Source organism: Natator depressus, chromosome 10, assembly GCF_965152275.1.
Source record: "Natator depressus isolate rNatDep1 chromosome 10, rNatDep2.hap1, whole genome shotgun sequence".
Taxonomy (NCBI): Eukaryota; Metazoa; Chordata; order Testudines; family Cheloniidae; genus Natator; species Natator depressus.
The window spans coordinates 10,319,459-10,334,047 of record NC_134243.1 but is presented as its reverse complement, the minus strand read 5'-3'; the positions used below and the strand labels follow the sequence as shown (position 1 = coordinate 10,334,047).

At 41.7% G+C, this 14,589-nt stretch overlaps 1 protein-coding gene across 1 annotated transcript in view; it reads left to right on the top strand.

The window, feature by feature from the left end:
* SDK1 (sidekick cell adhesion molecule 1) overlaps positions 1-14,589 on the top strand; it is a 655,892-nt gene that overhangs the window by 503,131 nt on the left and 138,172 nt on the right. The window contains exons 19-21 of the mRNA XM_074965177.1: positions 7,672-7,787; positions 10,059-10,251; positions 13,218-13,316. Of these exons, the coding sequence (XP_074821278.1) occupies positions 7,672-7,787; positions 10,059-10,251; positions 13,218-13,316 (408 nt within the window). The remainder of the gene's footprint in view (positions 1-7,671; positions 7,788-10,058; positions 10,252-13,217; positions 13,317-14,589) is intronic.

The window sequence follows — 14,589 nt, the reverse complement described above, 5'->3', positions numbered from 1 at the left end:
CACCTGAGTCTCCAGTGCTCAAAAGCTGCTCCCAAACCCCAGGGAGAAAGTTATAATTTCAATATACATCTGTCTGATTTTGTGAGGAAACAGTCTGTAACATTGGTCCCATTTCATGCCATTTTACTCAAGCTATTTCTCCGACAAGTGTGGCAATGAGAAAGAATTTGTTGTTTTAAATACTTGGGAAGTGCTATGGTAATGGGAGTACGGGGGCAAAATAGGTTCCTAGGTGGCCTACTGTACTTAGAATGTGTAATACGGAAAATGCCCTCCAATTATGGTAGGGCAAAACTCAAAACTATGAACACTCAAAACCTGCAGACATTATGGACACGAGCCATACTACCAGGCAAATTGACTCAAGATGTTCTTTTTAGAGGAGATAAATGAGATTAGTAAAGAGAGTGCCAATAACAGTGCCAACAGGTTGAAGAACCATGCTTGCCCAGCACAACCCAGAACTACCAAGATTATGTGAACCCTGCTCTATTTTATTTTCTGCAAGAACTGAAGTACCAAAGGGACCAGGAGAAATGACACCCATCCCAGAAGAAAATGCCTTTGTGACCCACTCAGAATAAATTTGACCACTTAACATTGCTTCAGGAAACCAATAGGTCTACTCTAAATGAGCCAACTGGAAAAGAGAGGGGCCATTCATGCTGGTCCTGAAACCTGAGGTTTAAGTTGTTCTCCGATTAATTCTTTTTGACTGGAAAGTTTAGAGCAAAAGGAAATGCATCTCTTAGAGACATAGCGTTTAGGCCAGAAGAGACCACCAGATCTAGTCTAACCACCTGTGTATTGCAGGCGGTCAACACCACCCAGCACCTACACACTAAACCCAACAATCAAAATTAGACCAAAGTATTCCATCAACACACCCTGCTCCCATGAGAGGGGAGGAGGAGAGAATGAGACTCACTGGCCAGTTTAGCAGCCCCCTTGGTATTCATGTTGTATGTGACAATTCACCATTTTTCCTCCAGCTGATAGCAGGAAAGTTCTGAGGGCCAGTCTTGTAGCCCAAAGTTTCAAGACATGGATATGCAGTCTGATCTCTTTTCTTCTTCCAAAGCTGTGCAGTTTAGAGACGTCCTCTATTGGATGCATCTGTGCTTATCATAAAGGTTAGGAACAGTTGAGTGAATGGTGCTGCTTGAGTTCATGAAAGGTCAGAATCACCAGATTAGTGAATCCTTGACAGACATGATAGGGAGAGGCAGAAGAGCTAGAGGAGTATACTGAAGATGTTTCCTCCTTAGCAATATGAAGGGAGTCATAAAGGAAATCTCGTTCCCTTTCATTGAAAACTTGTCAGCAGGGCTGCCTTCTGTGTGTAAAAAATAGTCCTGAGGAAGAAATGTAGCTGCTATCCTTGAATCAAGAATATCGTCTCCAAGTGTTGGGTTCTTTGTTCTTTAAAAAATAGATTTCTCCCTGTTATTCCTTTAGGCCAAGTTGTTGAAACAAAGAGCAAGAGACTTGCAGAGGGGAATCTGCTTAGAGCAGGGGGGGGCAAACTTTTTGGCCCAAGGGCCACATCAGGGTTGTGCAACTGTATGGAGGGCTGGGTAGGGAAGACTGTGCCTCCCCAAACAGCCTGGCCCCTGCCCCCTATCCACTCCCTCCCACTTCCCGCCCCCCTCAGAATCCCCCGACCCATCCAACCCCCCCCTGCTCCCCATCCCCTGACTGCCCCCACCCCCAGAACCTCCATCCCATCCAACTGCCCCCTGCTCCCTGTCCCCTGACTGCCCCTTAGGACCCCCTGCTCCTTATCCAAACCCCCCCCCACTCCCCTCTCCTTTACCATGCTGGAGCCAGCCATGCTGCCACGTTGCCCAACAGGAGCAGCGGGCCAGAGTGCTGCCCGGGCAGCAGTGTGGCTGCGGGAAAGGGGAGATGGCTGGGGAGGAGCCAGGGGCTAGCCTCACCAGCTGGGAGCTCAAGGGCTAGGCAGGACGGTCCCGCGGGCCATAGTTTGCCTACCTGTGGCTTAGAGCAACCAGTTGTCTACGGTCAGATTGTGAACTGCTGCTTTATGATTTATCAAGATGGGAGGGAACAAGGAGCTCACTTCCCCTTTATGCCCCTACACAGAAGGGGCACAGAATTACAGGCCTGGATCTCAGGCCAGGTGCTTAGGGAGAAAATGCTTCATTCCCTAAGGGGGTGTATCAGCAGCTGCACAATAAGAATTGTGTGCTTTTGAGGCAAAATTCTTTCCGGAGCTCCCACTGGGGCTCTGCAGCTTAGCACCTGAAACCTCTGCATTAAAGGAACAACCAAATTCTCAGATAGAGAAAAATCTTGGCATCCTGAAAGCCAGGAGCTTGGGATCTTTCTGCATGCCTTTGTTGAAGATTTATATTTAAAACTGGTAGTCTGTCTATCTGAATCTGTGTGCGATTTAAATGCCTATTCACACATAGCTAGAGACATGAACATGTGTTTATCCTTAATTCCTTCTTATTCCCATAATCTTGTTGGCCAACCCCATTTAATGGCTTTTATCTACAGTGCCTCCGTGTCCTTTTCTGCTAAGAGTAGTTTTAGAATGTTTTAAAATTCAAGCAGTTGAGTTCTAATACATTTCTAGCGAAATTAACTTTACTGGGAGGAATATAAAGGTTGGTTCTGTCATACCAACTATGCTCTGAAATTCAGGGATGTCTCAAAGGTGTCACACAAATTTGGAGCTGTACTCCAATGTGAGATCTTCAGTATAATCACAAACATGACCAAAATTAGGTTTAAAAAAATCCAGCATGCAATTACGTAAGGATTTCTTTGTAAATACTTTGTGTTCAATAAGAAACAAACATGATTTAGCCAGATCTGCATGGCTAAATACTGTGTATAATTAGAGATACCTTAGTTGCCAATTTCAGCTCTTGCTACTTACTGATGATTTAATCTGGAGCATTGTTTGAGAGATCAGCCATGATGTAAATGTAGCACAGCTCAAGTTAATGTTTTAATATACACTTGTTCAGATAACCATGGAGGTCAATTTTAACTTCAGCACATAAAGAGAGAATTTAGCGTTATGCTTTGAAGTAAATTCAGGATTATATTGCCACATTTTTACTGATAAAAATGGATTGTAGTATGCTTATTGTATGCAATAAAATTAAGCTTATGCCCATTAGCCAGCCTTGTTCTCTCCATTTTTAAAATGCATTAAGATGTATATGTTGATTTTCTATAAAGAATTCCAAAGATAAATTATACCATAAATCATGCTTTCCAGCATACCAAAGGTTTTATTTTTCTTCTTGTAATAGGTATTTTTGGACTAGAATGATTTATTCTAATTTCAGAACATTCATAAAAAGAAATGGAAAAAATGGTTATCCACATTTCTAAAACTTTTGTAAAACACTTCTAAGTGTTTGCCTGGCCTTCTTAGAAGTTTACTAGCATGAGAATTATAAATGAAACCCCATGTTTTTAGGGCCATGCTTCTTTTCTGTTAGTAAATTCTCAATGCTGTGGCAAATGACAGTTCCCACAACGCAGATTTCCCAGTTCCTAAAAGGCCCTCTGAACTCTTAGGATAAAATCCAGGCATCACTGAAATCAATGGCACCAGGATTTCACCCTTAAAGAAAAAGGTGATGTCCAACAAAATGCCAGCTTATTCCTATTTTGGAATGTGCAGGATATAGAAAATGTTTTAGAACAACTTTTTTAGGAATGTGCTGTTAGGACTGGCTTGATATTTAACTATCATATATCCTGCATAACAATATTCAGTCACCTTTCCATATATTCGTTGTACTCTATGAACAACAAACTATTCCTAATGGTATTCTCTGATTTATATGAACGAGTGTTAGAATTTAATTTTTCTGTAGGCATATCTGTCAACCAAAACATTCAGATTTTATACACACACCCACCCACCCCCCCCCCAATATAGTCAGAATTAATTGAGAAGGAAAAAGGGGAGAGGATGATGCTTGATTTACCCCTCATGTCAAAATACCGTGCAGGAAGATATTACAATCCATCAATGAGCTGTTGTCAAGGCTGATTCCCCACTCTGGCACTTCGAGTGCAGAAGGTGGGGGTCCCGCAAGGATTTTAAAAATTAATACTGGCCACTCCAGACTTGTATTAAACTCCCAGGGTTACAGCTTCTCTCTGACCTTGGATGGGTAGATGCTGCCACCACCCAAGTGCAGAAACCACTTTGAAAACAGAAAGGTGCACTTGGGAATTCCTTCCTTTGGGGTACCCTCAAACCCTTTCCTACACCCGTCTGGGGAAGAGCGGAGAAAGAAAAACAAAGGAAATCAGCTGTTACCACCAGCTAATTAAACATGCACAAACCTCTTAGGGCTCAAAAACCCAATCCTGTTTTTAAAAAAGGTAAATATTTATTAAAAACAAAGAAGAAAGAAAATACATCTGGAACTTAAGCTTTTTGCTAGATCTAAAAAAAAATTACAAAAATTAAACATCAAGATAGCTCTCGAGGTTCAGCTTAAAGGTTACAAGCAAAACAAAAAGCATCTGGAGTTAGCACAGAGGAGTCCACAAGCCAATAAAAAATAAAAGAAATAACCCTAATTGCACCTTTCTAGACATTCCCTAATTTATTTACATTTCTGGGGTTCAGATAAGCAATCTTTAGGCATGATCTGATGGTTTTTCATACCTGGCTTAAAGCTTCTCACAGCATAACTGCTCTCCTCTTTCCTAGAGGACAACACCACACAGACAAAAGGAAGTTTCCCCCGCATTTTAAAGAGTTCTAGCCCTCCCATTGGCTCTTTTGGTCAGGTGCCCACTACTTTCCTTTTACCTGTGGGCTTGTTAACCCTTTACAGGTAAAGCAAGTAGAGAACAGCTACTAAGAGGAATTTTATGGCTAACTGACTGGCTGGCTGTCCATAAAAGGGAGCTCCCCACCCCCCTTCATTTATCACAGTTGTTCATAACTGTCTAATGTCAAACTAAGTGTAAAAAGGTGTTTAAAACAGTTTTCTCCTATAATAGGAAATCTGAAAAATATATTCTAAAAATAATCAAGAAATATACAGGAAGGCAGGAATTTTAATTTACAAAATAAGCTTTTCTAATGTGAGCCATCAAATATACAAAACACTACACAGGGACGCTATGAATAGGACTATACACACACCACAGGGCTCCAGTGACATGAGAGGTTTCGTCAGAGTTTTTGATAAGAAGAGGTTTGTTTATGAGTGTTACAGGGTGGGACTCACCACCTCCTGCTAGTCATCCTGGGAATTAGCTCTCGGCCGTTCCAGTCCACCTTCAGCTAGTGGCGTCACACCTGCCCTCACTGCTGTCTCCACTCTTTGGACCCGCATCGCTCCCCAGACCGCAGCATCCTCTTCTGGGCATGGCCATCTGGCTGTGCCCCACTCTGCTTTCTCCCTCCCTTCCAGGGCAGGGGAGGACAACAGTCTTTAGTCCAACCACTTGCTTCAGCAGCCAACTGCAGTCCAAAGTCCAGCCCCTTACCTCAGGTGCAAACTACAGTCTGGATACTGGCCACTCTCCTCATTGGCAAGTGAGGTGCAAAGAGAGGGAGGGGGAGAGACCCAGGCCCTCCCACTACTCTGGGTCCCAACCCAGGGATCTTTTATCCAGCAGCCACCTACTGCCCTCCTCCAACCTGCTGCCTATTTGCCCTGGGCCCGTTCCCCCATAGCCCTAGAACCCTCTCAGCCCTTGTAGCAAGGCCCCAGCCTGGCAGTGGTCAGCCAGAAGCTCACCCTCACATTCTGCTCTATATATGGTGTTTCCTCAGGCAGCCAGTCCTCCTCCCTTACCTTCCAGGGAGAGATTCCACTCTGCTCTGCTGAGCATTCCTTTATATATGGCCCTCACTGGCCCTGAATGGCTGCTCCAGCAAGCCTTCCCCGTATTGGTGGGCTCAATAAGCCCTTTCCTGATTACTGGGTTCTGCGCAGCCTCCTTGATGCTGCTTTTAACCCCTTCTGCAGCTGCCCCACCACAATGAGGGATAATATTTCCTAAGCTATGTATCATACAGCTGTAATGCTATCAAAACATTCTCATGAATCTCTAAACCATAAGAACTTTATAATGGCAAGAGATAGCATTATAAGCCTTATAATGCATACTGGGGATTCTAATGTATGGTAGGAATAATGTTCTACTTTCAGTGGTAATTTACAGCATTCTGACCCCAAACTTGCTGATTTTGTAAAATCCATGAGTAATGACATCAGAAGTCAGTTTAAGGGTATAGATTTCTGCTTAATCAATGTATGGTGACATACTGTTACAGTGTATATAGAAGGGCAAAAGGGTAGTAAAGATGTAACAGAAATTCCAAGCCATATAGTCATCAAGGAATTTCAGTGACATAAAATTAAACAGAAGAGTGATGCTTGAGTAGTTTATAATGTCATTCCTGAAATGCTTGGTTTATACCCCAATTTTCCTTTGTAGGGCCCATCGGAGGAGATCCTCAACTGGTATAAATGTGTCATGGCTCCATTGGCTTCTATGCAGCTGGGACTAATGTATACCAGCTGAAGATCTGCTCTCTTATCATTAGCTGATTGTGAGTTTTAGTAGTTTGGGGTGGGTTGGTTTCCACTAACATTTTATTTTTATTTCCACTGAGCGTAGCTTCTGGTGGATAAATAATCGTTTGTGCTTTTTCAGACCTTCTGGTGGCTTGTCTTGCTTTTTAGTTCCTCCATAGCAAGAGGATTTTCCCACAATGCCTTTGAATCTTTAAAAGCTTATGACCTGATTTTGAAAAGCAGGGAGCAACCACAACTCTCATTGCACTTAGTGGGAACTGGGGATATTTCTCAGACTCAGGTTATTAATTTTTCCTAGAAAAGTCCAATTTGAACATAATGAAAACAGTACTTTTAAAGCATCAAAAACCGTGGTGGAGAATTCTTCCCTTTATGGAATATAAACAAACATGGCCACCAATGGATAGGTCTCTGAAAATATCTATTATTTGTGACCTATATTATTTTTGCTAACTTTCAATGGGTTTTGGCACATCTTGGTTGAATATGCATATATTATATGAATAAATACCATAATAGGATGGAAAAAGCAAAGGAGAAAAAAATACTTTATTCCAGGGGATAATCTGTATTTCACAGGAGATTTCTTCATCATACATTTTTCAGAACAGTAAATGATATACAGATGCAGTCTCCTTATTATGATTCCTCAATTAGAATTTTTATATGTTCACATTATATCTTTGCTTGTCTACTTAGAAGGCTTGTTTGATTTTAAAGGGCTTAGGGAATTTCTTGGTGAAACCATTGATTGCCCTTAAAGCCATGGATAATTGAAAGAGATGTATTCACCTATCATCATCTAACCTTCTGTCTCAAGCCCCTAGGAGAAGCTCATCGGTGGAATAATAAGCCACAAGAACTATTTCATCCCCTCCCTTTACCCATTAAAGGAATCTCCACTAGAAAATGAGAAATAATGCAATTACCTTTCTCTTTAAGTCGCTGCTGGGCACCAAAATCATAAATCACACATCCCTTTTCTCAGCACTGTTGTTATTTCCTGTGAATCATGAATGGCAACTAAAGGTTTCTAAATTCATCTCTTCTTCTCCTCCCTGTCTTTCCACTCCACCCTCAATCTGTCTTCCCTGGTGACTTTGAACAGTGCCTACAGCTCCACCACAGAATGTGCAAGCTGAAGCTGTGAACTCCACAACCATCCAGTTCCTATGGAATCCTCCACCACAGCAATTTATCAATGGTATCAATCAGGGATACAAGGTAAACCAAAGTTTGGATCAAGGCAGCATAACTTTCTTGATATATAATTTTCTTGGGGCCAGATTGGAGAATTCCATGTATCTCCAGAGCCCTGCTGTATATCATCAGAGACAATGTCTTACATCAGAAGGAAGCTTATGTTAAACTAAGTGAGCTGTTGTCACTGCTAACATAACATCTGCTGATTATGTAAATTCTCACTGAGAGGACGGGAACATTCGATCGGTTGCAAATCCTAATTCCTTTGATGCTAGGGTAGAGATTTTCAAAGGCATAAATGGGAGCTAGGTGCCCAATAACTTGGACAGTCAATGGGAATTGGGTGCATAAATGACCTTTGTGCCTTTGAAAATCAATTCCTATATTTCTATCTACTCTAAGGCAAAATTCCCACTGACCTCCCTGGGGCCAGGATTTCACCCTAAATTCTTTTTTCCAGTTTCCCATATTTTAGATTTTCTCTTTTGTTTCAATCAGATGCACTTAACACATGTAATTCCAACTTTCAATCCAGCAATTTTGGAGACTTTTGTTGCATAGCTATTTATGTAAGTTGCAAATTCCTTTGCAACTGTATAAAATGACTAAAAGCCTGATATATACCTATCAACAGATAGTGAAAACTTTATTGAAACTGTCAAAACCCTATTTGCTTGGATTTCTTTAATTCCATTAGATTGCAACAGCTTTATAGTTCCTGCTTCTCATGGGAATTCTGAATTGTATTATGTCGGGCATGGAGACAACATTTCTGCCACATTTATATTTACCACATAATTTTTTTCATGCTTTATAAATTACTAGTTGAAGTCAGGTATCTTTTCTTTTCAAAAGGGTTTCACCAATTACATCTTTCACTGGCACTTTATAGGTCTGTTTCTTAAAGAAACCTGTAAGGTGCCTAAATATAAATGCCCTGATTTTCAAAATTGCTGAGCACCCAAAAACCCAGTGAAGTCAGTGGGAGCCACAAGTGCCGAGTACCTATGTGAAAAAGGCTAATACAGTCCTAGGATGCATCAGGAGAGGTATTTCCAGTAGAAACAGGGAAGTGTTATACAAGGCACTGATGAGACCTCATCTGGAATACTGTGTTCAATTCTGGTCTCTCATGTTTAAAAAAGATGAATTCAATCTGGAACAGATGCAGAGAAGGGCTACTAGGATAATCCAGCGGCTGGAAAACCTATTTTGTGAGAGGAAACTCAAAGAGCTTGACTTGTTGAGCTTAACCAAAAGAAGGTTGAGGGGAGATATGATTGCTCTCTACAGATGCATCAGAGGGATAAATAGCTGAGAGGGAGAGCGGTTATTTAAGTTAAGTGCCAATGTGGACACAAGAAAATTGGCCATTAACAAGTTTAGGCTCGAAATTAGGCAAAGGTTTCTAACCATCAGAGGAGGGAAGCTGTGGAACAGCCTTCCAAGGGGAGCAGTGGGGCAAAATCCCTAACTGGCTTCAAGACTGAGTTTGATAAATTTATGGAAGGGATGGTATGATGGGACTGCCTATGATGGCATGTGGCCCATCAGCGACTTCCAGAAGCAAAAATCCCCAACAGCCAGAGACAGGACACTAGAAGGGGAGGGCTCTGAGTTATTATAGAGAATTCTTTCCCAGATATCTGCCTGGTGGGTTTTGCCCACATGCTCAGCAGCTAACTGATTGCCATATTTGGGGTCAGGAGGGAATTTTCCCCTAGGTCACATTGGCAGAGACACTGGGCGGTTTTCGTCTTCTCCTCCAGCATGGGTCACTCGCAGGTTTAAACTAGTGTAAATGGTGAATTCTCTGTAACCTGAAGTCTTTAAACCATGATTTGAGGACTTCAGTGACTCAGCCAGAGGTTATGGGTCTATTGCAGGAGTTGGTGGGTAAGGTTCTATGGCCTGTAATCTACAGGAGGTCAGACTAGATGATCACCATGGTCCCTTCTGACCTTAAAGTCTATGAGTCTATCAACAGGTTACTTAAAGTGCTCAAATATGGATATAATAACCTAACTTTTTGCACCCAGCTTGTAAAACCTGTGGCCATTTATTTTTAAAACATGCTTTTTATTCTCTGTCAAGAGTTGGTAGTAAGGTACATATCCATTCAGTGAACCCAGTAACAAGATTATCTCAAGTTGCACAATGATAGAATTTACAATTGTTTTCACTCTATTGTTTTTTGTAATTGGACTAACAAGGTCTTGGCAATGAAGTGTATTGTGAAAAGAAACAACTTTTAATGAGTGTTAATCTATATTTAAATTTTCTCTATTCCAGCTCCTGGCATGGCCAATGGCTGCACCAGAGTCTGTGACCGTGGTCACCATTGCTCCTGATTTTCATGGAGTTCACAGTGGCTGCATTACCAACTTGAAGAAATTCACTGCTTACTACACATCAGTTTTGTGTTTCACCACACCAGGGGATGGACCACGAAGCCCACCACAGCTGTTGTGCACTCATGAAGATAGTGAGTATAGCCAAGTCCAGCCAGAAATCACCTGCAGTGCCTGAAAACGGTTCTGCTAAAGGTGATGGCCAAAATTTTCAAACCTTGGTTCCCAAGATTAGGCTCCTAAATCCATATTTAGAAAATAAATAAAAGAATAAAAAAATAAAATTCCATAAAAGAAAGTGACCTGATTTTCAGAGGTGCTGAGCACCTGTAGCACCCACTGAAATCAATGGGAGCTGCAATTGCTTGGCACTTTAGAAAATCAGGCCACTAGAAATTAAAATATTTAAATATTCAAATATGGATTTAGCAGCCTAAAGTTAGGCACCAGAAGTGAGGGGGGTTTTTTGCCAGTAAGTACATTGAAAATGTAATTACTTTATTTGCATGCTGCAAATGTTTTATACAAATATTTTTTATGTTCAGGTATTTGGAAGGTGAGTTCATTGTTCTGATCCTGTCCGCCAAAGCAGGCTCAAATCTGTACCAAGGGATGAAAATGAGTCTGGTAGTTCAGGGTGGAGGTTATTTGCTGCATCTCAAACCCCACACATTTTAGCCCAATTTGGTTCATGTGGAAGTGTCTGTTCAAGAGAGGTTTTGGATTGATATGTCTGGAGGGGTGAGGGTGGGGGGGTTGTTGCAGGTCAAGATTAAATTGCAGTGGCAAAGCTGTGTGAAGGAGGCTTGCACAATTGTCTGTCATCAATAATCTTAGCTCTGGGCAGTGTTTTTAATCCTCTTCCCCTCACTGAGCATTGTACTGGCAGCCCAAAATTTAAAAGTCAGTTAGAAAAAACTGCTTAAGATATCCAGGTTAGCTAGTGGTTTTAGAAATATTGTTTTGTCTTAATAACTGTTGGTTAGGCTAGTCATTGTTCTTACAAAGAAGAGTCTGGGTATGGGCAGCATAAGCGTTCAAGAAGTAAGACTTCAAACGCTGGCCCAGTTGTCCATGAGGGAGTGTTGAAAGAACATAAAAGAAACTAGCTACTTATCCAGAGAAGTGTGATATCTCTGTGCTCAAAGAGCAGATTTCCTGCTGCTAGAACTTTAAAACGTTAGCAGATCACTGAAAAAGCATTATAACTGTCAGGAATCTATGAGCCAATAATTTAACCTCATACGTGTTTACCGAAGGATTAAAGCTGGAAGACAAGGAAGAAAGAGGAACAGTTATTGTATTTGCCTAATACTGAGTAGGTGGTATGATTTTTTAAAGACTCTACAGAGAATAATTTCCTTGGAGTTCAATTGCTAAATGGAGAGCTGCCGTTAGGATATTTGTACATACTGTATGATCTGTGCATTCAGAGGACACACCAAATCCTTAGTGTGGCTCCAGGACTTGAGTATAGGTTGACCAGATGTCCCGATTTTATAGGGACAGTCCCGATTTTGGGGTCTTTTTCATATATAGGCTCCTATTACCCCCCCCCTCCCGATTTTTCACATTTGCTATCTGGTCACCCTACTTGAGTATTTGAGCTTGGTGCTTTTATGTGGATTTCATTTCATATTTCACTGGACACTTCTGCATGGTGAAAAAAGATGCAGACTTTAAATCTAAAGAGAACATGATTCTTCCAGACCTCTGCTCACACTTGGGTTACTTTCTGCCTTTCTTTACAACAATGCTTGTTGATTCTTCAAAAGAATTTGTTTGCCGATCAGTTATAGATCAAACATGAACTGACATCCAATAAGACCCAGCTTTTGGTGGCTTAATATAACCCATGCCATCTTTTCAGAATTGTACAACAAAATTAAAATTGGACTGTAACTGCAGCAGCAAATTGGATTGCAACTTTGTGGGTAGGGATATCAAGGCCAGGGATATAGATACCCACTCCTGAATATTGCATACCTACTGTTGTTAGATATTCCTGAGATTTGTACCAGAGTAGCAGTTCTTTCTGTAATGCTTTGACTACTGGCTATTGGAGAGCGGTCTCAGAGGTTTCCCTCTCTGGGATTGCACAATTGCAAATGTGGCTATAGCCAGCCTACTGGCAGGCTTTCTTTTTTCATGGTGGAAAGGGAATGAGAAACTACACAAAAGTGAAGAGGAAATAAAATACAAATTTGCAGCCCAGAAATTCCCACCTGGTGTCAGCAGAGCTGGAGGACAGCATATTCGGGTAGGAATCCAGGTAACAAAAAGCACAGTGAATATAAAGTAAGCCAAAAGCTCCCTTTTCCAGTTTATCGATTGAAGAGAGAACAGCAAGTTGGATCAAAAATCAGTCAGGTTGTCTTCCCTGAAGATCAGAATTGAGAAAGGATAGTGTATTCTTGACAGTCATTCCATTTTGTAGTTTCATTGCACACCAGGGAACTGAACATTTCAAGAGCTCTTGAGCTACACCATAAAAATCCTTTAAAAGTTTTACAAAGTTGTATACACTTTACAGAAGATAGTTACCATTATACTGGAGATTTTTTAGAGCTGTTTTGCAAGAGTTTATCCAAGTGCTGATTGGATAACACTGACCTTGATTCGTGAAGTTAAAAGACCCTACCCAAATGAGAATTCTGCTGATACTGCTTCTGCAGATACAAGGCCTGATAACTCAGCCCCTGTAAAGGCACAGGAAAAGACTATAGTCTGCATGATATTGTTGAGGGAGAACAGCAAATACAGTTGCTTTTCAGGATCCAGCTAGCCTGATTGTTCTAATTAGATTAGACCAAGAAGAGAGACGGACAACAAGTTGTGTGTAAATCTCCTGCTGCCAGTCTCTTTAGTTCTCTGCACAGTGAGGATGAGGACTGGATAAAATAATTTATGTGATGATAGCCAGAGTGATTCTTATGACCTTGCATTCCCCCTCTCCCTTGCAGCTCTTACAGATGTCTCCTGCTGGTTTCCACTGGCCCTGTCTCAGTGTTTTATTTCTTCAGTGCTAACCTTGCCGCATGAATCACATCAAAAGTAAATGGGGATCTCCTATTAACAGATTTCCCTTTCTGATTGCCAGAGCCAGGAGCTGTGGGACACCTGAGTTTCACTGAGATTCTGGACACGTCTCTCAAGGTCAGCTGGCAGGAACCTGTAGAGAAAAATGGCATAATTACAGGCAAGTATCAGATGTTATCCTTTAAAAGAAGGTGTTGGAATGTATTGTTGCAGTGAAAAAAATGGCTGGATAATAGAACATTTTGAGAGAGCTGCCTACCAAGAATGGACGCTTCCCACTTCCTCTTTAGGTTAATTGAAATGTCAACTAGGGCATGTTACAGAAGGCACAGGTCCAGTTACCACCAGTCCATGATTGTGGCCACTGAGAGTGCACTCGGTATTAGAAATCAACTCCCCACAGAGTCTTCAAGCTTGTTAAATCTCCCTCCCGTTCCACCTGCATTACTAGATTTCTGAAACTCTTTGAGACTCTGTTTGACCCTTGGTGCTAAGGATCAGGACCTCCTGATGCTGAATTTACAGCTGGGAAATCCTGATTGGCAGTGCTAAGAGGTTACAATTAAGATGAAATAACAAGTTAGCAGAGTCCTTCACACTCTGATCAAGCTGTCTGGCTACGGGTCATTTGACAGAAAGACTTGAACATTATTGCTAAAATATAGAATATATTATAACAGCACAGGTTTCACACTCACATGCTACTTCACCCTTTCCTGCTATATATCCATATACTATACGTCAATGTGGTTCAGAGAGCAGCCACTCACTTTTCTGACAAGGGGAGTACATACCTGAGAAAGTTCGTGCAACTTATCCACATCGGTAATATTGTCATCAGATGGAAAGCCTTAGAGAAAACAAACAGTGTAGACGATGAAAGATCTGTTTCTCAAAGGAGTATGATTTTTCAAAAACTGGCTTCATTCCAATTTTGAAAAAGCCTGAAAATTTAAAAATTCTCCAGTGACAGGGTATATAAACCCTACACTTGCGTGGAAGGGGATAAGGCTGCTTTGGGCTGGAGTGGCCCTGCCTCTCTGCATTGGCAAATGGTGCCAGGACTGGAGCAGGAGTTAAAAGGAGGGAGCTCCACTCAGAAGAGGGTGACCCTGGGAAAGGAACAGGCTGTTGAGTTTCTCCAGTCTCAAAAAGAGGGCGGAAAGCCAATAGAGCCTCTGCCCTTTGTGAAGGAGGTGCGGATCTCTTGAGCTCAAAGGGGGGAAAGACTGAGACTTGCATTGAAGACCCAGTAAGCGCTGAAGGAGACTACAATGCTCCCGGGACCCTGTGAAGTAAGGGAGGCCCATATTCGGAAGGGAGCTGCCTAGTGTTATTTCCCCATTCTTTTCCTTCATCTCTTTACTTGACCTCATTTGCTCACTGCAGGCTGTTTCGTAGTTTCTTCTGAGAAGGGAGGAGACAGCCAAGAG